The following is a 26,819-nucleotide window of genomic DNA, read 5'->3' on the forward strand; positions in this document are numbered from 1 at the left end:
GTTTGTTTCTTCTTCTGCTCTGATCATGTTGCTCTGTTTGCTGCACTTTTTTTTTTTTCTTTTTCCTTTACGAACTGCACACACTCACACACTCACACACACACACACACACACACACACACACACACACACACACACACACACACACACACACACACACTGCGACTGTTCTGTTAATGCAGTCTGAGACTTTAGTCTTTCCAGAGCTTTCTCTAGTGGCCACAGCGGAGCAGCTCTGGAAGGACGCACCGGCGGGTGGAAGGAAAAAGAGGAAACGATTAAGTTTCGAGGTCGGAGACTTTGTTGTGCTTGAGGAGCTGGAACTGGGTTGTGCTTTCCCTGTTTCTTTGCCATGAACCAAAAACAACAAAAAATGCCCCCCTCAGTCATGTAGAGGTGGGACGAGGGTTGGAAATCCAAAGCCACAAACCAACACGAGCCACACCCATGTACAATCACTGAACACTATTGATGCACACTATATGACAAAAGATGTGGACACTAGATTATGAGCTTGTTTAACATTCCATTCAACAAACGTGTGCAGTGAGGTATAGTTCTTTCCCCTTTGCAGCCATAACAGCCTCCACTCTTCTGGGAAGACTTTCTGAGGAGTCAGAGGGTCTGTTCGGAAACCTAGTGAGCTCTAGACATACACGCTTCTGTCTAAATTCTTACATACCTTAAAATGCTGCCTTCATTCTAAGTTATAATCTGACTGAATAATAAGGGAGCAGCCGATGCATTTTTAATTCGTATAAAGGTGCACAAGTGTCATTTATTTGCAAATTCAGGCTCGTCAGGGACAATTTAGCGGGTTGTGCCGCCTCAGCCCATTGGTTTAAATGGTCTAAGGCTAAAACTGTGGTGACGTAATCGCCCTAATCGCTGTTTAAGTAGTATGTCTAAATAATCTGCCTTATGAGTTTGGTGTCTTTTAGAATCCTCTCTACTTAGGCAGCTGCCCAGGTAGGCAGCAAGACAGCTCACTAGATTTTCGGCTTTCATGTTGGATGAACAGACCTGACTCACAGTCAGTGTTCCGTTTCATCCCAAATCTGTTAAGTAGGATTAAGGTCAGGGCTCTGCTTAACCCACTGATGTTCCTCTACACCAAATTTGTCAAAGCATGTCTTTATGGACCCCACTTTGGACACAGGGGCACAGTCATGCTGGAACAGGAACACGCCCTCTACAAAGCTGGACTGTAACACGTCAACTCAGAAATTAACTGGTGCTCACATCATTTTGGTGAAATGGTGTATAAAGGAGAGATTGTTTGGGGAGACTTGAGTGATGAGGATTGAATAGTATACAGTGTTGCACTTGGTCAAAGCAATGTTGAAGTAGCTTGTTACATGAGACCGCACGGATTTAGGGGTCATAAGTGTATCATAAGTGTGGATGTACCTGTATATGGACACCTATTCCTGTTACTGACTTCATGTGTTTCAGCCACACCCATTACTGAAGTGGCCTGCTCAGTGCCCTGACCTCAACCTTGTTGAACACCTCTATAATGATTTGAAACACTGATTTTGAGCTGGCCCTTTTTGTCCTTCAGTGCCTGGTTTTACAAATTCCTTTTGACTAAATGGGCGCAAATGTCCAGCAAGCTCATCTTCAGGTGCCCACATACTCTTTGACATAGTGTGTATATTTAGCATCAGATGTTTGGCTTGTGTTATGAGGAAGTGTGTATGGAGTAATGCAATTTGCTGTGAAATTCAAACTTTAAGGTTTGTGTTTAGTGATTTAACATTTTTCATTCGTGTAGCGTTCAAGTGCTTCACATTTATGGGTTGATTTGCACTATGAGGTGGTCCTAGCAATCCTACGACAATTCAGTTAGCAATCGCGTAGTCAAAATGTCAGAGATGTCGAAGTCTAAAGCCTCTTTTTGGGGGGTCCAAGTATTAATTAGTAGGGTCAGACAACCACTCACCACAATCCTCCCATTATTCGAACCATGATTTTGGGTGGTGTTGGCTCTACACTGAAACTAGTCAAGACAAAAGTGAATACTGCAAAGTATTTTCTTGCTTTTATTAGTTACATTTAATTGTTTGTATTAGTAACATTGGGTGCTTCTCATTTAAACTGGTTATATAAACAGGTATTGAAGGATTTATACATTTATTGCGGGTGGAGTTGGAACACTAAAGCAGTTATTTGTAAATTCTCTTCAACCTCATTTTTGGTAAATGTATTACCTGTTTTTTGGGACTGGAGCACACCTGCTACTGTTACATTGAATTTTCTTGCAAGCCAATTAGATTTTTCCCCTATTATTGAAATCTTCAGCTGCAATCATACAAAGGTTTGTTTTTGTCATATATTATCACAATGCCACACATTTTCAATAGGAGGCAGGTTTAGACTGTAGGCAGGCCGGTCTAGCGCCTGCATTCCATAGCCATGCTAAAAATATTGCTGTGTTGTCATGTTAAAATAAGACAATGTTAAGAAGGCATGTAATGCATTAAAAAGTGTAAATATTTTAGGTGTGTATGTTAGCCTTCCCTGAAGAACTAATACACCTCTGTACTGTACAGGCCTATTTAATAGTGTTTTTTTTGGCCTTGCTGTCTGTGCACATAGATCTTTCTGGATTCATTGAATGCTTTTGTTGATGTTATGCACTGTAGAGGGTAAAATATGTAAAAACGTTTCAGGCTTTTCTTGGGATCATTCGCCCATGTATTTTTGGCAAAGCTGCCAGTCTTCGCTCTTCTGGTTGCATGTTTAGGGTATTACAACACATTTCCCAACAGTTCCAGGTTTCAGTGGCCCCTATCTTTAGAAAAGAAACATTGGCACAGCTATTTTCATTTTAATACAGGTCAGAGTCACAGAAATCACAGCTTTCTGTTTTTACATACTTTCCCAACTTCTCGTTGTATTTTCCTGCCGAAACACCTGCATGGCTCACAGGGCTTTTGACAGCAGAACATGTTTGATCAAAGCAGTTCATGCTGCAGAACCAGTTATCAAAAATCTAAATGTTGTTTAATAACCTCGAGCGAAAGTTCTCAGGCTTGTAATAAAACACTATCATAAATATCTTTCTGTTTGTCTTCATGGTTCAGTGTAAAGTAGGTTCATTAACATGCCCTGACATCCTAGTTCTGACTTCTAGTTTTTCCAGGTATACAAATCTGTCTCATCATCCGTCTTTCAATTTGATATGATTATATACACTGATTAGCCAAAACATTAGGACCAACCTCCCAAAATGTCCATGTGCAAGGGATAGTCGGTGATGTAATAAATGTCACGCTGATGGTAGTTCATCGTAGATCACGTGTTGAATGCAGCAGATAGGATCAGCATAAAGACCTGAATGACTTGGATAAAGACCAAATTGTTATTGAAGTGTCTCCGAAACAGAAAGCCATGGGGAGTACTCACTGACCCGTCTGTGTAAGGTGCTGCGTATAATCATAGACGCTTGTCATATTTCTTTAGCGTTCCTAAATCCCTTCATCATATTATGCACCGTAGAGGGTGAAATACAAAAATCCCTACTTAAATAATGATAAATGAGACCATGTGGATTTTACGTGACCCCATGTGGGGTCCCGACCACAAAGTCGGGATCTGTTAATGACTTTATTTCAACCATTTTTATAGATTTTTTTTTTAAACAACAAACAGTGTTTATCAATGGTCTGTCAAACCTCATGCCAGGTTTCTTTAGCTTTCCTAAATCCGTTGATCATATTATGCACTGTAGAGGGTGAAATACAAAAATCCTTACTTAAAATGTTAAATTCACTGTTTCACTGAACTGATAAAAGCGATGAGCCTCGAACCGCCTACTCAGAAAGTTTTTTTTCTACCCGTATGGCCCATTACAGTGCTCGATCCCTGGTCAGGCAGGGTCACCAAATTAAGCACGGGTACATAGATACAGTACAGGTCACTTGGCAGTGGAAACAACCACTACATGTAGAATAAAAACGTCCTGTACCGTAGTGTATCAGGCAATGGATAGGAAGGTTTGTGTGTGTCATCATGATAAAAACAGAATGAAAGAGGAAGTGAAGGGCAATATTGTTAGGTCGTTCAGGTTAAGATCATAAAGGAGTCATAAAGAAGACAAGTGAGGTGAATAAACATTTGGTTAACGCACTGAAGTTATATAAACGTAGGGCTGAGCAGTTTATTGTGCACGTACATTGAAACAGTAATATTTGGATAAAAAAAAAAAAGCCTGTCTGATCTCAGAGCTTTAGGGAAAGGCTATATATATATGATCCAGAAGAGGATTGGGAGAATATCATGTGGTCAGATGAAACCAAAATGGAACTTTTTGGTAAAAACTCAACTCGTCGTGTTTGGAGGAAGAAGAATGCTGAGTAAACACCATACCTACTGTGAAGCATGGGGGTGAAAACATCATGCTTTGGGTTTTTTCTGCAAAGGGGACAGGACGACTGATCCGTGTTAAGGGAAGAATGAACGGGGCCATGTATCATGAGATTTTAAGCCAAAACCTCCTTCCATCAGTGAGAGCATTGAAGATGGAACGTGGCTGGGTCTTCCAGCATGACAACCCAAAGCATGATGTTTTCACCCCCATGCTTCACAGTAGGTATGGTGTTTACTCAGCATTCTTCTTCCTCCAAACACGACGAGTTGAGTTTTTACCAAAAAGTTCCATTTTGGTTTCATCTGACCACATGATATTCTCCCAATCCTCTTCTGGATCATCCATATGCTCTCTGGCAAACTTCAGACGGGCCTGGACATGTACTGGCTTAAGCATTAAGAGGACATTAAGGGGACACGCCTGGCACTGCAGGATTTGAGTCTGCACAGGTCCCTCTATCCGCCAATCAGGGTCCTTACGCAGCATTTGAAGACCCCGCCTACATATTCCAGTCATCCCTCCTTCGAGGCACTGCCAGTTATGCCCGCTAGATGGCGCCCAGCTGAGTTTCGAACCGAGGAGTTCAGAATCTTGCCGCTGGTGTGCTAGTGGAATATCCCGCTGTGCCACCTGGGTGCCGGCATTATATTTTTTATGTTGGGTTGGAAGGTATTCAGACCCTGTTGACTTTTTACACAATATGTTGTTGGTTTGGTCTGAATACTTTCTGAATCCACTCTATATACAGATGTTTTTCCCCTGAGCAGACAACATTTAAAGGCTTTTCTTACTTTAGAAACTATAGTACAGAATCTTTCTGGCGTCTTCAGCTTTAAACCCTCTTTGACGCTCTTCCTGTGCAGGCGGTGAAAGTTCCCCACCTCACTTTCTCTCCAGTTCTCACTTAAATAGGTCAGCAGCTGTTTTGATGAGGGAGAGGCAGCTAGAGAAAGCCAGAACGAAAGACCGAGTAAAAAGAAGATGACAAAAACACAGCCAAGGAAAACAGTTTCTCCCTCCCAGCGTGGGCTGCAGGAGACCGGTTGAGGCAGCGCACTCCTCTTTACCCACATCGGAACCCCTCTCTAATAAAAAACAACACTATCAAGTGATGTATTCTGGGCCAGAACAAGCAGTTATTGAACAAAACACAATAGCTTCTTATTCTTCTACTCTGTTTTTTCTTGTGGTTACATGTTTTGCCCGGTCCCTGATTCCGGGAACGCTTCGGGACGTTTAAATAAAGCTGAGGTCTTCACACAGATACAAACCCCCCCCCCCCCCCATGCAAAATACGTTTATTGTTGGCTTTGTGAAAATGCAGATTTGAACACAATGGCCAAAAGTATGTGGACCGAAAGACGCTGACAAATAAGTTATTGTTTGATTAATGCTGTCGGAAATGGATTTAAATGACATTTTTTATCGACTCTGAACTGAATTTTTTGGTACAACCACAAAGCGCGCCACAGTTATAACCCCAACAGGAGCACTTTTCCCCAACAGAAAGCGTAAAAATTGTTAATTTTATTTAACTATTTAAGTATTTATTTAACAAATTTTTTGTTAATTTCCCTTAGGGGACCAATAAAGTCTTATCTTATCTTATCTTAAATGAAATCGTAAAAATTGAATATTTACACATTACATTTACAAACGGAAAAACTTTTTTTCTTCAGTGTGGAGCTTCCTGCTGTCTGCTATTTGCTTTCTACCATTGATCAAATCTTTGTGTTTTTATGGGTTCTAGGTCACCAAAGCCAGACGTCTCATTGCCCGCCCAACGAGTTTGACTGTCGGGGCACAAACATCTGTATTCATCTGAGCAAACTGTGCAACAGCATCTCGGACTGCGTGGATGGAAGTGACGAAGGGCATCACTGTCGAGGTACCTATCTATAAATAATCAGATTACTTGCAGGACCTGACCATGATCAGATTATTAGTGTGCATATAAACACTCCTTGACTGGTGGCAAAAGCAAGAATCAAACTCAGGTTCCCATGTTGCTATGTGGCACCCACTCGGCTATCTGTGCATCTGAGGGCCTGTTGGTATTGTCCTAATTTGGGTATATTCAATCTTCTTCTTGACCGACACTTGTGACTCCAGATTTATATAGTGTTGGCATGTTCAGATGATCACGCTGTGCTCTCTGTTTTCCTCCACTACACATGCTTTGGCTCAGCCAGACAATGATCCTTCATCCTGCCTTTCATCTCACTCATGGGCTATTCTGTCCGTTGAGTGGCCGACCAGGCCGGTGGCACAGCTGAGATTTAACCTTATTCTCCAAATCTCCAGAACGGTGCCCCTCACCCAGCTGTTCTAATCCGCTTCTGTGTTCTCACACTCTCACTGGTTCTGTTCATCCACTCCCGACAGCAGAGTCCAATTAAATCCTTAACACGGATCGAGTCGGGGGGGTGCAACATTTCCCTTGAGTTCTACTGCCATGCTGCTGAAGAAAAGCCCCAGGCTGCAGACTGGCCAGTCCTCTGTCAATTAATAACTACTCGCTGTATTACGAGAATTGTGTTACTGATTCTTGACCAACATCAGTGCCCAGCCATACAAATGCTCATTTGACTGAATAGGCATAAATTCCCACACATACTTCAAAACTTTTGAAAGATCACATAGAAGCCACTCTATTCTAACACCATTTGTTTTTAAAATGGGATGTCCAGCAAGCTCACGGTCAGGAGTCCAAATACTTTTGACCAACCCCCCCCCCCAATAAACATTTATGGCATTTAGTACACACTTATATTCAAAGCGAACAACAGTGGCAACTTGATGTTGGTGGGGCTTTAACCAGTGATCACTAGTTCAGTACCTAGGCTACCACAGTTGGTCGCATTTCTGAGATTCGAACCAAGATCAGCAGTGGTAGGCTAGCCTGAAAGACCAATGCCTACTGTGTTCGCCTTTGTCCAGATTTGTACAAGGTGTTGCGGGCACTGATTTTAGAATTATTATGTGTGTATATAGGCTATAAACACAGAACTGATGCATCCATAACTGAGGGCGAGCTACAAATCAACTTTTAGTTGAAATCAAACATCCGCTGGTGCAAAAGAATTTAAATGACTCTTTAAACTATCAGTTTTAGCTCATTTTTATCCTTAACTCTCGGTTACCGATTAGCTGGCCAATCATTAAAATCCTTAGCGCGAATTGTCCACATTTTAGAAACTCTGATCCAACGGTCCCTCAAAATGTGCATCGTCCTCTCGCTGTTCTGTTCTGGTAAGTTTACACCCACGCCACATGTGTGCTCGCATGCTCAAAGCTCATGTTTGTATCCAAAGTCCTGAGCTATTCTGGTTTTCGAGCCACCCACCCCCTGTTCTCCAGGCTCTGCCAATTTTGCAGCCAATGCACAACAACGCAGGCCAAACATGTAAAGTGTCTCTGGAGGCTTTTGCACCAGGGAGAGTAATCTTTGCCATCAATAATAACAAAAACAGATGTGCATAGACCTTTCTGCATAAAGCTTTAGCTGTATTAACAATACAGAACTAGTCGTAGTGGTGTTAGTACTGATTTGTCATTTAGCTTTAGCCTATAGCAGCACTGGGTAGAATGTTATGCCTACAAGGTAACTACAAAAACTTTCCACACAGTTTAACCTTGAATTCACAATGTTGGCAATGTTAGTGTTTGTGGAATGCCGGGCACTTGGGGGTGTGTCTGCATGGTGGGTAGTAGGTGCAATGTAAACAACAACAAGAAATCCAAAAGTCCCAGATCTGTCTTTTATTGGGTGCATTTTAGGTAAATCTTCTTTAAAAACCTAGTGAGCTGCCTTGCTGCATACTGTCTAGCTAGGCGTCTGCCTAAGTAGAAGATTTCAAACCAGTAGTAGGCCATTTAAACCAATAGGCTGAGGTGACACAACCCACCTGCATGCCAGTTAACATCTCCCTCCGTGTACTGAATACTGTCATCTCAACAGCAAGAAAGCCCTGGGTTTGATTCCCAGGTGGAGCGGTCTGGGCCCTTTCTGTGTGGAGTTTGCATGTTCTCCCTGTGTTTGCGTGGGTTTTCTCCAGGAGCTCCGTTTTCCTCCCACAGTCCAAAGACATGCAGTTAGGTGAATTGGAGATACAAAATTGCCATAGGTGTTAGTGTGTTTGCTTTGTGATGGACTGGTGACCTGTCCAGGGTGTTACGTGCCTTTCACCCAGTGAATCAGACCCACCGTGACACTGAATAGGATAAAGCGGTGGTAAAACACACAACAGAGGAATGAATGTTTGGGAATAAATGGAGGATCCACCAAAGGCTCAGTCTTTACAAGCAAAGATGCCAATCATGTTACCCTCACCTGTTACCAATTCATCTGCTTAGTGTGGAACGTTTGTAAACAGCGTAACTTTGGAATATTGTATAAACTCTTTGCCCTTGTCCCAAGTGCTTTTTGACACCCACTATTTCCAGAAATGCAGTTTGTATTTACCAGAGTTTGGTGACCATGACATTGGTGGAGTGTTGATTTTAGAAACGTAAGCAAATATTATAGAGCATTTTACTAACGGCTGGATAAAAGATTCAGTTTCTGGGGCATATTTGTCACCTGGCAGTTGTAACTGGCTCAAAATCATGTCACCCTTGGGTTCTTTATTTTTATAGTGGTAATTAATTTTTCAAATAATCAGAAACACTGGTGCAAGAGGAGGACGCAGAGCCTATAGTACCCACTACCCACGAATATCAACCTTGCAAATGTACTGTTCGATTTGGAGATTTGCACATGGTACTGTTTTATTTGCACAGCTTATAATTGCACAAATAATGTCTATAAACTACACCTTTTAGGCTCACCCCCTTTAGTTTTTTGTTCTGTGTCAAATGCTTGTTATAATTGTAAACTGCTGCTGTAACATTGCAATGTCCCTTTGGGGATCAATAAAGTAATCAGTCAACACCACCAAAACAAGTGTTTATTTAATTATTAAATAGACCGTAACGGTGGCTTAGTGGGTAGCACTGTCACCTCACAGCAAAAAGGTTCTGGGTCTGATTCCCAGGTGGAGCGGTCCGGGTCCTTTCTGTGTGGAGTTTGCATGTTCTCTCTGTGTCTTTGTGGAGTTCTTCTGGGAGCTCCGGTTTCCTCTCAAGTGAGGTGAATTGGAGATACAAAATTGTCCATGACTGTGTTTAACATTAAAAACTTAAACTGATGAATCTTGTGTAACCAGTAATTACCTGTCCTGTCATGAATGTAACCAAAGTGTGACATTAAAACATGACATTAAAATCCTCATAAAATAAATAAATAAGCGATTATTAAATAGCTGAGGGTGCAGTATAATGGGGAAGTGGACTCATTGTAACCTCTGTCCTGGTTGCCTGATGGACACGTATTGTGAAATACATCTCACTTTACTTACGATAAACAGCCTGGGAATAAAATACGTCTATCTACAAGGATTTGTTTTAATCATGGTGCAACATTCTGTTCCTGGAGCTGAGGTCAGAGCTCTGTGGGGGGCACTGATGTTTCTCCTCACAAGACTTGTCCAACCAAGTCTTAATGGAAACAGGAACTGTTAGCAAAAAGTAAAAAAAAAAAAAAAGCATATAAGCATGTGATTATTCTCGAACTTTGAAATATTTAATCGAAGCTTCCGCATACTTTTGACCGCATAACACATGAAATGCAAACAGATGGACAGATTGCTTCACAGTGAACCTTTGGCTCCAAGCTGATTTGTTGACGCTGTTGGAAAGAACTACAACGTGCTCATCGCAACCTCTTACTCAGACTTCGCTGATGATTTTTAACATCTGCTTTTACGAGAAACCCAGACGTTTCACAAGTGTTCGGCCAAATAAACTCGACGCTTGCGCAACCTGACCACCTTGGACCTTGCGCTGTCGTTTTTCAGGTGTGAGTAATCATCAGAGGTGACTAATAGCTGAAAAGAGGAGTAGACGTACATTGGAATTTTATTATTAACTGCAGCCCAGGAAACATGACTGCCAATAAATCTTCAATTTTGTGATTTTTTTTTACGGGCGGAGATTGAGATCAGGCCAGAGCTGAGTGTCGTAACCCTGCGTACTGTATTAACTGGAAACGTGGGTTACATTGCACGGCCTGTTTAATTTCTGCATTTTCTCCCTTTTTAGAGTCACGCTCTGATCTCCACTTCTGTACAGGTGCCTTGGGCTACTAACCAGGGTTCTTACACAGCCTCGAGACCCCACCCATTTTTTTAGTCCTGTCTTTTCCCAGACAGCTGACTAGCTCTAGGCACTCCCAATTGTGCCCACTAGGAGCCCAGATGACCGGTAGGAGAGCTGAGATTCGAACTCGGGGAGTTCAGAATCCCAGCACTGATGTGCTAGCGGAATATCCCACTGCGCCACCTGGTCACCCATGGCTCTGGTTTTTACCTGAGTTTTGATGGTTCTCTCTGACTGGTTCTGTTTGGAATGTAATTGAAACACCGATTTCTTTTTACCTTCTCTATACTAACGAACATTTTAAAGTGTTTTTAAACTTTTATCCAACTTGACACTGGGTCTGTGGGTCTGTTGCCACCTGAAAACGCTCGCGGCAGAGTAGGAATTACAGTTGCAAAGACTAATCATCAATCTCGATAGTAATAATAATAATCGCTCACAAAGAATTTATGAGCAGTTAGTTGATCTGTGAGTTTGTCTGCACTTACCCCGATTTCCCTCCAAATTTAGTCAAGTGCAATTCCCTGTTCCCTGTGACACACGTGCACTTCTTTTCACCTGCCAGAGAAAGAGACTCTGTGAATCGTGAATCATTCATGAATCAAGTGACTCATGAATCAGCCAGCAGAAAGCGAAGTTGCAGCAGCACTAAACCCAGTCGACCTCCTTCCCTCAGGAACGGCTAAAAACAAAAGCTATTAATCCTAGCGGCGGTGCACTAGTGCTTTAGATTGCTGTGCCAACCGAGTGCCCTGCACAGTTATTTTGTAATAACCCAGTCGAACAAAAGGTTGAACACAGATGATGTAGCGTTATGTTGTAGCGTTCCGCTGTTTGCTCGGTTTCTATCCGCCATTCCAAATCCCAATTGGTTTCTTACCTTCTACTTTAGTGCGCTGTGTAGGGTACAATAAGAGTGTTTACACATTATGTAGTGCACTATGGAGCTTATTTGAAGTCATTTAGGATTTCACTTCCACTTTAACTTTTATTTATTTATTTTTTTGGCAAACTCTAATACATTATATGGCTAAAGTATGTGGACACATAACGACGAGCTTGTTTAACATCCTAATTCATAACTATGGGCATAAGTAAATTGTTGGCACCCACTTTCCTGTTGGGGGGGGGGGGTGACTGGGCTAAGTTCTGGGAAGGCTTTACGCAACATTTCCAGTTGTCAGTAGGTTATCAGATGGCACAGCTGATGAGCAATGTTCCTTATTTCTGGGAATGAAGTGGTTCGGTGGGTAGCACTCACAGCAAGAAGGTCCTGGGTTTGATTCCCAGGTCCGGGGCCTTTCTATGTGGAGTTTGCATGTTCTCCCCGTGTCTGTGTGGGTTTCCTCTGGAAGCTTTGGTTTCCTTTCACAGTCCAAAAACATACAAGTGAGGTGAATTGGAGATACAAAATTGTCCATGACTGTGTTTGACATTAAACATAAACTTCTGTCATGAATGTAACCAAAGTGCCTAAATAACCTAATTAATAAATAACATTACTGGCAATGTACTGAGGTGCCTCTTTTAGATGTACAGTTTTCCCATGGTGCCTCACTGGCCTGATCTGCCCTTGTTAGCAGTTAAACATTAAAGAAACTAACTAATTACATAATGTTACACACCTTCACTTTCACTTTAACACACACACTGTATTCACTCAATTCTAAAGCCCCACCCTGACTATAATACACCGCTTTGTCTCTAAATCGGTGGAATATTGTGTGAGCTCATCACACGTATAATTTTAGGCATTATAGTGCAGCTCTGCTGTTCTAAGCTGTTTTGTCTGTATATAATTTGTTTGGGTGTCTGTCGCCGGAGCCGAATCGGCCACGTTTAGCGTACTATTATGCGCATGCGTTCGGCTGTCTCCCTCTGTGCGAGCGCCGTTAGCTCGCGGCGTTTGTTTGCTCGCGGTTAGCGTGCCCCCTCATCCGAGACGCCACCCGCTAAACAAGGCAAATATGTGCCGTTATGCCACAGCAGCTAGCTGAGTGATTAGTGCTTTACGACAGAGCTCGATTACAAACACAGATTTTTATTTCTCTGCGATTGACTCACAGCTCTGGCAGCAGAACGTCGATCTGGGCTGCAGTACGTGCAATCTGTAGCTCTGCAAACCCAAAATATTTGGACAGCGTTGATGGATGAGCTCGCTTATGCAATTCTGTGAGAGGAACAATAATGAAATGTTTATTGATCCAGCAGCGACAGACTGAGCACAGTTTTGTATTTTATTAGATAAAAAAGCCCCTTATTTAACCCAATATAGGCCGGCTCGGTCGGGGTAGCACTGTCGCCTCATAGCAAGAAGGTCCTGGGTTTGAACCCCGGGTGGGGCGGTCAGGGTACTTTCTGTGTGGAGTTTGCATGTTCTCTCTGTGTCTGTGTGGGTTTTCTCTGGGAGCTCTGGTTTCCTCCCACAGTCCAAAGACATGCAAGTGAGGTGAACTGGAGATACAAAATTGTCCATGACTGTGTTTGATGTAACCTTGTGTTACGAGTAACTACTGTTCCTGTTATGAATGTAACCAAAGTGTAAAACATGACGTTAAAATCCTAATAAATAAATAAATTTAGCTTAAATATACACTGACCAGCCATAACAATTAAACCACCTCCTTGTTTCTACACTCACTGTTAATTTTTTCCCACAGGACCACCACAGAGCAGGTATTATTTAGGTGGTGGATCATTCTCAGCACTGCAGTGACAATGACATGGTGGTGGTGTGTTAGTGTGTGTTGTTCTGGTATGAGTGGATCAGACACAGCAACGCTGCTGGAATTTTTAAACACCGTGTCCACTCACTGTCCACTCTATTAGACACTCCTACCTAGTTGGTCCACCTTGTAGATGTAAAGTCAGAGATGATCGCTCATCTATTGCTGCTGTTTGAGTTGGTCATCTTCTAGACCTTCATCAGTGGTCACAGGACGCTGCCCACGGGGTGCCGTTGGCTGGATATTTTTGGTTGGTGGACTATTCTCAGTCCAGAAGGGACAGTGATGTGTTTAAAAACTCCATCAGCATTGCTGTGTCTGATCCACTCATACCAGCACAACACACTAACACACCACCACCATGTCAGTGTCACTGCAGTGCCGAGAATCATCCACCACCCAAATAATACCTGCTCTGTGGTGGTCCTGACCATTGAGGAACAGCATGAAAGGGGGCTAACAAAGCATGCAGAGAAACAGATGGACTTCAGTCAGTAATTGTAGAACTACAAAGTGCTTCTATATGGTAAGTGGAGCTGATAAAATGGACAGTGAGTGTAAAATCAAGGAGGTGGTTTTAATGTTATGGCTGATCGGTGTATGTCATTTAGCTTGAACATATATACAAATAATACACACCCATGACTTTTAAACTTGGCTTCTAAACACAATGGTGAAGTCTGGGATAATTTTTTTCAACCTGGAACCTGGTAGTAGTTGTTTTCTGCTTTGCCCATAATGTGTTCCCTGAATCTCTTGATAATATTATGTACTGTAAAGGGAAAATATCTAAAATCTTTTCAATGGATTGTTGGGAAACATTGTTTTTAAATTGTTGGTTTATTCATTAAAAGTTTTTGATAATGTATTGAGGAAACAGCCTTTAAAATCAAATGTTTCTAATCTTGTTTGTTGAAGATATCTACTTTGGAAGGAGTGTTGATTTTCAAAACATACAGATAAGCACTGTTTTACTCAAATACGGTCAAGGTGGATTTACAAATCACTGCTTTTTATTTTTATTGTATTTCTAGAACTAAGCTTATTACTATTTTGACATGGTACCACACCCTACATCTCCCACTGTTCCTTTCGCGTTTTAACATCCACGTGACACGTGCTGCATGCATGAACATGCCAACTGAAAAAGTAACACCAGGAATGTCAAAACCCGGTGAACACACTCCTACTACATAGTACCCCTCTCCCACTGACTCCAGACCTGTGTGGATACTGGTGCTTGTTCAGGAAACCAGCAGCCTTTATTTAAAGAGAAGAGTAAAAGCAGAAAGATGTTATCATGTATGAGACAGTCTAATGCACTTTCTAAACATTCTAACCACATTCCAAAAGCACGAGCATTAAGATAGAACTGACCCTTATTGCAGCTATAATGGTTTTTATTGTTTTTGGAAGGCCCTTTTTTCTTTTTCTTTTTTTTCTTTCCCAATTTTTATCCCCCTAGTCTAGTCGTGTCCAATTACCCTGATTGCGTCCTCTATACTGATTCGACCCTTCACCGCTGACTGAGGACGCCTCTCAACTGACATGCGCCCCCTCCGGTACGCACAGTCAGTACAGACTGCATTTTTCACCTGCACGAGTCAAGTTCATACATTTGACGGGCACTGTGTACGGAGGGCCGCACCCCCATCAGCATTATTCCTCAGCCCTGTGCAAGCACCATCAGTCAGCCAGATGGGGCCACAGTCACACCAGTTATGAGGACCTATGATCTGACTTTCTTACCCTCTAACCCTGAACAACAGCCAATCGTTGTCCGTGCTGCTGCCCAGCCCAGTCGGAAGGCAGAGCTGAAATTCGATACGATGTATTCGAAACCCCAACTCTGGTGAGCTAGAGTACTTTACCGCTGCGCCACCTGAGCGTCTTTTTGAAAGGCTTTTTAAAATATTATGAAGGCTATTATAAGCTTCTTTAGGGGCAGGTACTGGAATGCCTGGCTCGCTTTCAGTGTTCCAGTGCATCTCTTAGCTTGGTCATTAGCTTGGCTTATGTATACACTGGCTGAAAGAATAGCAGAAAAGCTAAGAGTAACATACACGAATTAGCCATAACATTAAAACCACCTCCTTGTTTCTACACTCACTGTCCATTTTATCAGCTCCACTTACCATATAGAAGCACTTTAATGTTCATCTAGTTCTCTACATACTTTTTTTTATCGTGCTTTCACCCTGTTCTTCAATGGTCTTCAATACTGTGTCCACTCACTGTCCACTCTATTAGACACTCCTACCAAGTTGGTCCACCTTGTAGATGTAAAGTCAAAGACGATCGCTCATCTGTTGCTGCTGTTTAAGTTGGTCATCTTCTAGACCTTCATCAGTGGACACAGGACACTGCCCGCGGGACGCTGTTGGCTGGATATTTTTTAGGTTGGTGGACTGTTCTCAGTCCAGCAGTGACAGTGAGGTGTTTAAAAATTCCATCAGCATTGCTGTGTCTTATCCACTCATACCAGCACAACACACACTAACACACCACCACCATGTCAGTGTCACTGCAGTGCTGAGAATGATCCACCACCTAAATAATACCTGCTCTGTAGTGATCCTGTGGGGGTCCTGACCATTAAAGAACAGCATGTAAGGGGGCTAACAAAGCATGCAGAGAAACAGATGGACTACAGTCAGTAATTGTAAAACTACAAAGTGCTTCTATATGGTAAGTGGAACTGATAAAATGAACACTGAGTGTAGAAACAAGGAGGTGGTTTTAATATTATGGCTGATCAGCGTAAATTCTTAGTACTAAGCTAGCTGGTCTGCCTCACATCGCCCAGGCAGTAATGATAATAGTTCTTGGTGGCTTGGATGTGAATCCCCAGCCAGCCTTTCCCTCCCATAGACGCAACAAATCGTGTCTGTTGAGCGAGTGCATTAGTGCTGAAGCAGGTTATAAAAGCGCAGTATTGTAGAACATGATCATGTAGTACATGATGGATTGCTTTAGAACTATTTGCTTCCTCCTCTCTTTCTCTGCCTCTCTCACAGTGTGGCAACAACATGGCTCTGTGGGAGGGTGGAGTGGGTGGTCAGGTCAAAAACACTTCAAAGCGTTTGGTGCTGAATCGGTTCCAGTGCTCCGACTGAGGTGCAGGACTACAGATAAACTGAAGTCTTTGATACAGGCACTGGATTAAACCCTTAATGCCTGGTTTTAGATTCCCTTTGGAAGCGTGGATGAGAGACCAGACAATATTTACAGAGCATCTGGTGACGAGAAGTGACGCTGACCTAAAGTCCACTGTGTTTAGTGTTTAACTAATTGTATTTATTAGAACAATAAAATATATTCCAACAGATTCATTATTAATGATTTTAATCTGAGATAATGATGAAGATAAATGCTGACCCTTGAGTCACAACACAGAGCACTGGTCCTCCCACAATACCTCCAGAATGTACCGATTGTAAATTGCTCACCATTCCACTGCCTCCTACGCAAAACACCCATTCTGTTGACTGAGTTTAGGTTTTTTAGCCGAAGCTTTGCCAACAGGAGTGAAAAATCACTAATAAAGACTATTAAAAAAAAAAAAAAGACTCATTAAAAAGTACATGGATCAGTTGTTCGTGTGGTCAGCATTATATTTTGGTCTTGCTTTAATGTGATGTCTTGGAGCAGAGGCTTCTCTTTTTTTGACTAGCAGCCTCTTAGCTGATTGTAATATCAAGCCTGCTTGACTGTGAACAGAACCACTCATGTTTTACATTTTTCTCATAGCCCAAGGTGACAGGTTATTGTTTATTTACCTTACTGGTTAAGAAACCACTGTTTAAGCTGCTCGGGTGGCGCAGCGGTAAAACGTGCTAGCACACCAGAGCTGGGATTTCAAATACATCGTATCTAATCTCGGCTCTGCCATCCGGCTGGGCTGGGTGGCCACATGAACAACGATTGGCTGTGGTTCATAGGGTAGGATGAGCCGGACCGGGCTCCTCATAACTGAGCGAATTACGACCTCTGCTGGCTGGTTGATGGCGTCTGCACAGAGTTGAGGAATTATGCTGATCAGGGTGTGGCTCTCCGTGCACAGGGCTGATCAGCAAATAAACTTGCCTCGTGCAGGTGCAAAAGAAAGCAGTCGGCTGGGCTGGGTGGCTGCATGAACAACGATTGGCTGTTGTTCATATGGGTAAAAAGTCGGATCACAGGTCCTCATAACTGGTGCGACTGCGGCCCCTGATGGCTGACTGATGGCGCCTGCACAGGGATGAGGAATAATGCTGATGGGGGTGTGGCCCTCTGTTCACAGTGCCCGTCAGTGTATAAACTCGACTCGTGCAGGTGAAAAATGCGTATGTATGTAATGTACGTGCCGGAGGGGGCGTATGTCAGTTGAGTGGCGTCCTCAGTCAGCGGTGAAGGGTCGAATCAGTATAGAGGACACAATCGGGGTAATTGGACACGACTAGATTAGGGGAGAAAATTGGGTGAAAAAAGTGGGGAAAAATAGAAGAAAAAAAAATGCAGTCAGCTACTGCGCACGTGTCGGAGGGGGCGTCACTTGCTGCACTAAATAAACAGTCTGTATGTGTATTTTTGACCCAGCAGTTTTAAACCCACAGGTGTATGTAAACCTTTGACTGTAGTTTTTAATTTTTTGTATCTTTTTTGTATTGTAGAGTTTGTGAATAACTGCACCACCATGAAGTGTAACGACAGCTGTGCAATCACCCCCTCCGGACCCAAGTGCTACTGCAAGAGTGGGTTTGAGGCTGGCGAGGACGGCCTGATCTGCAGAGGTAAATTTAAATTCTAATTTTTGCTCAAGTTATCAAGTGTTCTTCTAGACCAGCGTTTAAAAGTGTGCTATGCTAACTGACTGTGTGTTTTGTGTTACAGATTTTAATGAGTGTGCGGTCTATGGTACATGCAGTCAGACCTGCACTAATACTGAGGGCTCTTACACCTGCAGCTGTGTGGAGGGCTACCTACTTCAGCCGGACAACCGCTCCTGCAAAGCCAAGAATGGTGCGTGTACACACACACACACACACACACTATCGGACACTAGTCTATCAGCTCTAGATTGTTTATGCAGACATTATTGGTTGAGTGTAATTCAGCTGATAGGACCGCCATGATTTCATGATCTAGGAGGCAGAATTTGTCCTTCCAAAGTGGATTCCAAAATAAGCAAACACACCAAACCTGGACAAAACTTAACTAAACGATATATGATATGATATATGATATGATATATGATATGATTGATATGATATACAGTACAATACAATACAATACAATATAATATAATATAAAGGAACATTTTCCCAAAGTCGCATCATAAAAATTCAGGTCCAATCCCCTCCCCTACCTCCTTCTCTCTGTTAGCAAGTCTTGGGCGGCCCGGTGGCGCAGGTTATAGATTGGGTGCTGCACAGCAGCAGGGTCCTGTGGGACCTGGGTTTGATCCTTGACTCATTTTAGTGGAACAGTGGTAGCCTACTGGGTAGAGCCCTGGGCTATCAATCAAAAGGTTGAGAGTCTGAATCCCAGCTCTGCCATGCTGCCCCTTCTGGGCCCTTGAGCAAGTCACTTAACCCTCTCGGCTCCTGGCGTCGCCGTATAATGGCTGACCCTGTGCTCTGACCCCAGCTTCCACGACCAGTTGGGATACGTGGCAAAGTATTTCATTGTGCTGTACACACGTATATGCATGTATGACAAATAAAGGCATTCTTCTAGGGCAAGAGTGGCAAGAAAAAAACATATGAGGAAACCCTGAGAGGACCAAAATGCAAAAAGACCATATTTTGGTCCATTTAATTGAGAATAAGGATTAGTTAATAAATAAAAGAGGAAAAACAAAGAAGTAAAAGCAAAATCTAGTAGATTTGAGGCATCATAAGTTACAGCCATCGCTGGAGTTTCTGCGCATTGTGTTGGTGTACACCAGCTGCATCTGATGAGCTTGATACGCAACCCTGTACCTCAAACTGTGCAAGGTTTTTACCACATGTCAGTAATTATTCTCATGACCACTGTCACAGCTTTGTATTTGTACTTTAATTCCAGTCAAGGTGCCACTTAAAGGTATCGTTTTCTTTTGAAATTTCAGACCCGGTGGACCGTTCTCCCTATCTCCTCATCGCCAACTCTCAAAACATCCAGGCTACATCTCTGAACGGCGCCAACCCCATCTCTGTAAGCACACACAAAACCACAGCCATGGACTTCATCTATGCTGAGGAGACAGTCTGCTGGATCCACGTTGGTGATGCACCCAGCGCCACCCTTCTAAAGTGCGCCAAGTTTCTCAACGCCAAGACCTTCACGGAGGAGAGGACGATCAACATCTCACTGAGTCTGCATCGTAAGTAGTAGCGTTAGCAGTAGCTTGTACGACCTGGGCTGACGGATCTAGTCTTATCTTACTTTATTTGTATTTGTATTAGTTCTTTTTCTCTTGCATGTTCAACTACTGGAGGCCAATAATTTCCCTTGGGATAAATAAAGTATCTATCTTTATTTACCCAGTTATAATTCTCCTCTACCGCTGCAGACCCCTCTGCCATGTGTGTAGTAGCCAACCGCTTCTTTTTACGCTTCTTGCAGGTGTTGTATTCACACACGGATCGGTATTGCGTATCGATCAGTATTGTGCAGGCGCCATTGACCAACCAGCAGAGAGGCCACAACTGCAGTATTAAGGAATCCCTTCAGCCCTCCCACCCTCAGACAGCTGTGTAGGTGCCTGGTCGGCTGACAGCAGAGCTGAAATTAAAACTTGAAAGCTCTTGATCTTGCACTCTTGAACATGCAGTTGCTTCTTCTTGCAAACAGACACTGCCAAGTTATGGCTGGAAAATAAGCAATGAAAAGACCTACATAGTGAGGAGCTGGTTGATTTGTAGTGCACTTATGACATCCTATTTGAAACACAGCCGCTTTCAATGCTGCTGTAACTGAAGCTCTGCATTCATGAGGCACAAAATGAACTTGTTCCCACCCAAATGAGGGATTGTTCCAATCCACTGTTAAGCCAGAATCGTGCAGCAGATTCTCAGGACTTAAATCTCGTACAAAAACTGTCATGGATGTAGATGATTTCCACTTGGAACTGACATGGAGCTTGGAACTGTCTCTCTCGAGTCATTTCTTTTACATGACAAGTTGAGAGGGTTTCGGCTCCTCCGCTCACTTCTGATTGTTGAACTGACGCGTTGCAAGTTCAGGCCTTACGTTCCAAATCATTTTCTGCCATCATTTTGCCCGTAATAAAACATCTGTTGATGTTTCAGAATTTACCTTCTAAATGTAAACAGCTTTGGATTCTGGATTCTGAATATGCTGATACAGTTGGACTGCATGTGTCAGGAAATTCATTCCTCATTTCATTTTCCCCACTCATGTTCTGTGCATCCATCTGTGCTCTATTCTCAACACTTGGCAGCAGCAGTACACTTAATCTCCGATTTAATAGTAAACCTTGCAGGAAGTGGCCTGCTTCCTCTGCTCCTGGTGCAGCACGTCTTCTCATGGACAGAGCTGGAAAAAAGTTCAACCTTGTTCCTCAAAGCATTTCCCTAAAGAAAGAACGAGAAGTCACATGCTGACATGGTGCTAAATCATACCAGCCTGCATGCTGCATTCTGCTGCTCTTGCATCTGTCTGTTTCCAGAAACAACACACCCACATAATTTACCCCAATCTAATCCAAGCCAGTGTGCAGGGTTAACGTCTGATCTTTTAATATTCATGTCATAAACTTACCACTTACTAAACAAATGTACTTAAAAAAACACAAAACAGCACAACAGTCTGAGGTCGTTTTAAAGATACAGCTCTGTTTTGTTACAGATGTAGTAATGTGTTCTACTTCAGTGGGATCTGCATTAACAACTGAATTAGAATCTTTTTTCAACTTTTTTTGGAATGTTTTGCAGCTATTAGTCAGATCAGTAACGTCAAAGCTTCCCATCACCCCATTTCATGTGTTTACCGGTCAGTCATTGAAGTGGACTAGTTTGAAAGCTTCTGCTTCACTTCCTCTCACTCTGATAAGCTTACCTGACTGTCTGAAGTGACCGAAGTATGTTTGGAAGGAAGTAGTTTGTCATGTTGTTTATATTTGCCTTGATGTCTCCGTGTGATGTGCCAGTCCTAAAAGCTCATTCAGATTAAATAACGTCTGGATGGCGGACGAACTCAGACGAGACACAGTGAAAGGCTGCTGTAAGGTCATAGGCTACAGACTATCTTGATAGCACTACTCTCTCCCTCTCACTTACACACAAACAGCCATCCATTTTTATTATTATCTTTACCTTATAGTACAGTTCTGACTGGTGAATAAAGGAAAACTATCACATTTAACTATTTTGGCTGTAATATAAAAAGACCGTTTAATGCCACTGCTAAAAATATTATTTTGCCTTAAACGTTTTACAAAAAATTGCCAGATAAGGCCAATTACATTTTGTAGCTTAAGGACTGAGTCTCTAACCCAGAATTTAAAACATTAGAATCTTTTCTAATATCAAGTATCATAAAAACATCTGTTGACAGAGCTTTAAATTAGGCATCTGCAAGGTATGCTTCTCTCTCTCTCTTTTTTTTTTTTTTTTTTTCAAATAAGTGACCAAAAGTATGTGGACACTTGACCAAAGCATTTGGACATTTCATCCTGAAACCACGAGTATTTATATGGAGATGCAAACCCCCTGATTCACTCTTATGGGAAGGCTTTCCACAAGATTTTAGACTGTGTACGGGAGAATTTGTTGCCCATTCAGTTAAAACCAGTATGAGAGGTCAGGCACTGGTTGCACTCGACATTAAACTTCAGGACCACTGTTCCTCTACACCACATGTGTGAAACTCAAGGCCAAATCTAGCCTGCCATGTTATTTTATGTGACCCGCGAAAGTGTATGATTGTCTTAAAATACACTGTAAAACCGTACATAAACTGCACCTCCCACAATGCATGCCGATTTTGTGACCCACAAAGTGAAAAGATCCCACCACTAGATGGAAATGTTTCCACATCAGCGTTGAACTGAGGCGATTTTCCAACAAGTGATGTTGATAAATATTTACAAATAATCCCAAAATGTACAAAAAGAGAAAATTGAAGCAGAAGGAGGAAATTTAATGAAAGATGGGAAAGTGAAAACAAGTTTGTGCTTTAAGAAGAAAAACCGGTATGTCTCTTGTGTTATGAGGCATGTCTGTGGTAAAGGAGTACAATATAAATGTAGATATACATTATAAATGTACAGAATAAATTTGGAATTTTGACACCAGAGACCGAATTCAGCCTCCAAGAAAAACAAACTGTCCAAGAATTAAAAGGCAGACTGCAATCACAGCAGGATATGTTACAGTCAAATGAGTCTGACACCCTTGCTTTACACCAAACTTGCCAAAGAGACTCTTATTTGTCTTTAACACTGAGGAAGCCAGAAACATAAAATTAACAGTTTTGCTCACAATCTTTAATCTAGTCAGTCAACAAACAGGAACAATAATTAAAAGCATCTACGACACATGGGCTTAAAATCCGCTCATCAGCTTTTTGCTGCTTAAAAAGTCCAAACTAAGAGAAAATTTAGCAGAAGTCTCTTTATTGTCCCACTTTTTTGATGCTATACTCGAAATTCTGAGTTCCTATTTTCCGTGCTAAGTGAAATGCTGTTTCAGCCCACTGTGCTTTAACAAGCTTCACCTTCACCTAATAAAACAATTTTGTTGGAATTTAAGAATGTCTTAGAAGTCCAGCCTGGCTTAGCTACAGTGTATCACAAAAGTGAGTACACCCCTCACATTTCTGCAGAAATTTAAGTATATCTTTTCATGGGACAACACTGACAAAATGACACTTTGACACAATGAAAAGTCGTCTGTGTGCAGCTTATATAACAGTGTAAATTTATTCTTCCCTCAAAATAACTCAATATACAGCCATTAATGTCTAAACCACCGGCAACAAAAGTGAGTACACCCCTTAGTGAAAGTTCCTGAAGTGTCAATATTTTGTGTGGCCACCATTATTTCCCAGAACTGCCTTAACTCTCCTGGGCATGGAGTTTACCAGAGCTTCACAGGTTGCCACTAGAATGCTTTTCCACTCCTCCATGACGACATCACGGAGCTGGCGGATATTCGAGACTTTGCACTCCTCCACCTTCCGCTTGAGGATGCCCCAAAGATGTTCTATTGGGTTTAGGTCTGGAGACATGCTTGGCCAGTCCATCACCTTTACCCTCAGCCTCTTCAATAAAGCAGTGGTCGTCTTAGAGGTGTGTTTGGGGTCATTATCATGCTGGAACACTGCCCTGCGACCCAGTTTCCGGAGGGAGGGGATCATGCTCTGCTTCAGTATTTCACAGTACATATTGGAGTTCATGTGTCCCTCAATGAAGTTTAACTCCCCAACACCTGCTGCACTCATGCAGCCCCAGACCATGGCATTCCCACCACCATGCTTGACTGTAGGCATGACACACTTATCTTTGTACTCCTCACCTGATTGCCGCCACACATGCTTGAGACCATCTGAACCAAACAAATTAATCTTGGTCTCATCAGACCATAGGACATGGTTCCAGTAATCCATGTCCTTTGTTGACATGTCTTCAGCAAACTGTTTGCGGGCTTTCTTGTGTAGAGACTTCAGAAGAGGCTTCCTTCTGGGGTGACAGCCATGCAGACCAATTTGATGTAGTGTGCGGCGTATGGTCTGAGCACTGACAGGCTGACCCCCCACCTTTTCAATCTCTGCAGCAATGCTGACAGCACTCCTGCGCCTATCTTTTAAAGACAGCAGTTGGATGTGACGCTGAGCACGTGCACTCAGCTTCTTTGGACGACCAATGCGAGGTCTGTTCTGAGTGGACCCTGCTCTTTTAAAACACTGGATGATCTTGGCCACTGTGCTGCAGCTCAGTTTCAGGGTGTTGGCAATCTTCTTGTAGCCTTGGCCATCTTCATGTAGCGCAACAATTCATCTTTTAAGATCCTCAGAGAGTTCTTTGCCATGAGGTGCCATGTTGGAACTTTCAGTGACCAGTATGAGAGAGTGTGAGAGCTGTACTACTAAATTGAACACACCTGCTCCCTATGCACACCTGAGACCTAGTAACACTAACAAATCACATGACATTTTGGAGGGAAAATGACAAGCAGTGCTCAATTTGGACATTTAGGGGTGTAGTCTCTTAGGGGTGTACTCACTTTTGTTGCCGGTGGTTTAGACATTAATGGCTGTATATTGAGTTATTTTGAGGGAAGAATAAATTTACACTGTTATATAAGCTGCACACAGACTACTTTTCATTGTGTCAAAGTGTCATTTTGTCAGTGTTGTCCCATGAAAAGATATACTTAAATATCTGCAGAAATGTGAGGGGTGTACTCACTTTTGTGATACACTGTAAGCCCGTCTTAAGCCTCCATCTGCAGATCCACCAGCGCTCTTTATGGAGCTGATTTGCAAGGGTTTAATGTTGCGTTCTTTATACTTTGTATTAAACTTTGTAGCAGTTTGTTTACTCAGCATCTTAAAGAGCTCTTCAATCACACTGAACAACCATTTTGGGATAAAGTGGACCATTGGTTGCACTTACAGTATTATGAATTTATTTAGCTTTATCAGGGCAGACTACTCTGATAGGGCTTCTCATAAGAACCAAGCAATGGTCCAGTTTTTTCCAAAATTATCTAGATCGCTTTAACTGAGCTTTTCATAAGACTGTAGGTGCAACCAATGGTCCAGTTTATCACAAAATGGTCTAGACTGCTTTCATAAGACTCTTAAGTGCAATCAGTGGTCTCTATATTAAGCTCATGGCTTTGGAATTAGATGTTTAGCAAGCTAACGATCAATGGGTGTCTGCATGTTGATCATTATGAATGAAGAATTTTAGCATAATGAACATAATCTATCAACAATTGGCTACTTACTGTATTTATAAGAGTGTGTTAAGTGCTTTGTTAGATTGTTAGACTCACAAGTGCAGTTACTCAATATCTGCTGGACCGAACCAATTATAATGGACATTGCCGTTCTGAGTCCATAAATGTTTGAGCCTCTCAGTTTATATTAGAGTCGACAGACAAAAGATGTTGCAGATCTGTCCGTTCATTCTATCATTTAGATTAGATTAGATACAGCTTTGTCATTGTGCAGAGTACAAGTACAGAGCCAATGAAATGCCGTGGCATTTAACCAGAAGTACAAGAAGTGCAGGAGTAACCACTATAAGTGAGATCGAGGAGAAATATGTACAGAATAGCAACAGATTTGCCTCTTTTACCCTCTTTGGGCATGATTGGGGTATTGTATATTCGACACGTATATACAGTATATATTTATGACAAATAAAGGCATTTTATTCTATACAATGTGACTGAGGTTTACTGGCCTTGCTCAGGGGCCATACAGTGGCAGCCTGGCGAAGGTGTGTCCTCATCCATTGACCTACTGATCAGCAGTCCAGCTAAAAACATACATTCCTGAATGTCCTGAGTGTGTGCTTCAGGTTCAGTTATAGCAGGAATACTGCAAATGGGTGGAATTTAAACACTTATAAAGACCTTAAGGGGGCAGCACGGATAGGGTTTGGGACTGAAAGGCAGGATGGCCGGAGAGCTCCAATTTTACAGGGGGGTTGGGATTTATAACCTCTGCATGCTGAGCAGATGAGCAGACCAGATGTGCCCCCGTGACCATTCTCTTCTGTGAAAATAAGCACGGATCTAAACCCGGGCCAAAAGGCACACATGCTGAATGAGTGCACGGCAGGGTGCGAGCCCGTCCCCACCCTCTCCCATGACAGAATGATGGCCTGTATTACACATTGCTTTTGTCTTTTACATGACTGAGCATCACATGCTAACGTTTTATCAGTACAGCTCGATGTTCCAGTTTGTACAGAAGATCTACTGGTTTGCGAATGGTTCCTCTTTTTTGAGTGTCTTTGCTTTGGTAACTATTGACAAGTGTGATTTATAATCCTTCCCGCTCACTGGACTGCTGGAACGTTCTCGAGCTGGCCCAGCTGTTGAAGAGAGAGGGCTGAGGAGAGGCTTTGCATATGTTTTAGCAATCAGAGTCCTGTTGGATTTCCGGGAAGCAGATTTTAAAATCTGGTGCCGTATGTGACGTGGAGCGCCCAGCCTTAAAAGCCAATGTCAGTCATTTTTAAGAAATCCGACTGTTGAGACGCAACTCAACACCTAATTTTAGCCTCTCCCTGCTCAGTATGCTGTTATAGACCCAATCAGCAGGAACCTCACATTCCAGATTCAACAGTGCTTAGGCTCTGCTGTGTATTTTTATAATGTTTGAGGTAAAATCATCTCAAAATTTAGCCCCAATTAACCACCAATTGCTTTAAATTTCTTTATCTGAATTGTAAGGTCAGTCACTGATGTGGCTTGCAATAAGTGTCCAATTCATCCTAAAGCTCTTCAGAAAAGTTAGTCAGGGCTCTGGGCTCTGGACTCCACAGCAAAATTACCCAACCAGGTCTTAAAAGACCT

At 42.5% G+C, this 26,819-nt stretch overlaps 1 protein-coding gene across 1 annotated transcript in view; it reads left to right on the top strand.

Annotated features, from left to right (window-relative positions):
• Positions 1-26,819, top strand: part of lrp1ab (low density lipoprotein receptor-related protein 1Ab) — a 146,247-nt gene that overhangs the window by 39,841 nt on the left and 79,587 nt on the right. Inside the window, exons 3-6 of the mRNA XM_063016137.1 lie at positions 6,126-6,263; positions 17,952-18,071; positions 18,172-18,300; positions 19,391-19,645. Coding sequence (XP_062872207.1) covers positions 6,126-6,263; positions 17,952-18,071; positions 18,172-18,300; positions 19,391-19,645 — 642 coding nt within the window. The remainder of the gene's footprint in view (positions 1-6,125; positions 6,264-17,951; positions 18,072-18,171; positions 18,301-19,390; positions 19,646-26,819) is intronic.

The sequence above is a fragment of the Trichomycterus rosablanca genome, chromosome 19, assembly GCF_030014385.1.
Source record: "Trichomycterus rosablanca isolate fTriRos1 chromosome 19, fTriRos1.hap1, whole genome shotgun sequence".
Lineage (NCBI taxonomy): Eukaryota > Metazoa > Chordata > Actinopteri > Siluriformes > Trichomycteridae > Trichomycterus > Trichomycterus rosablanca.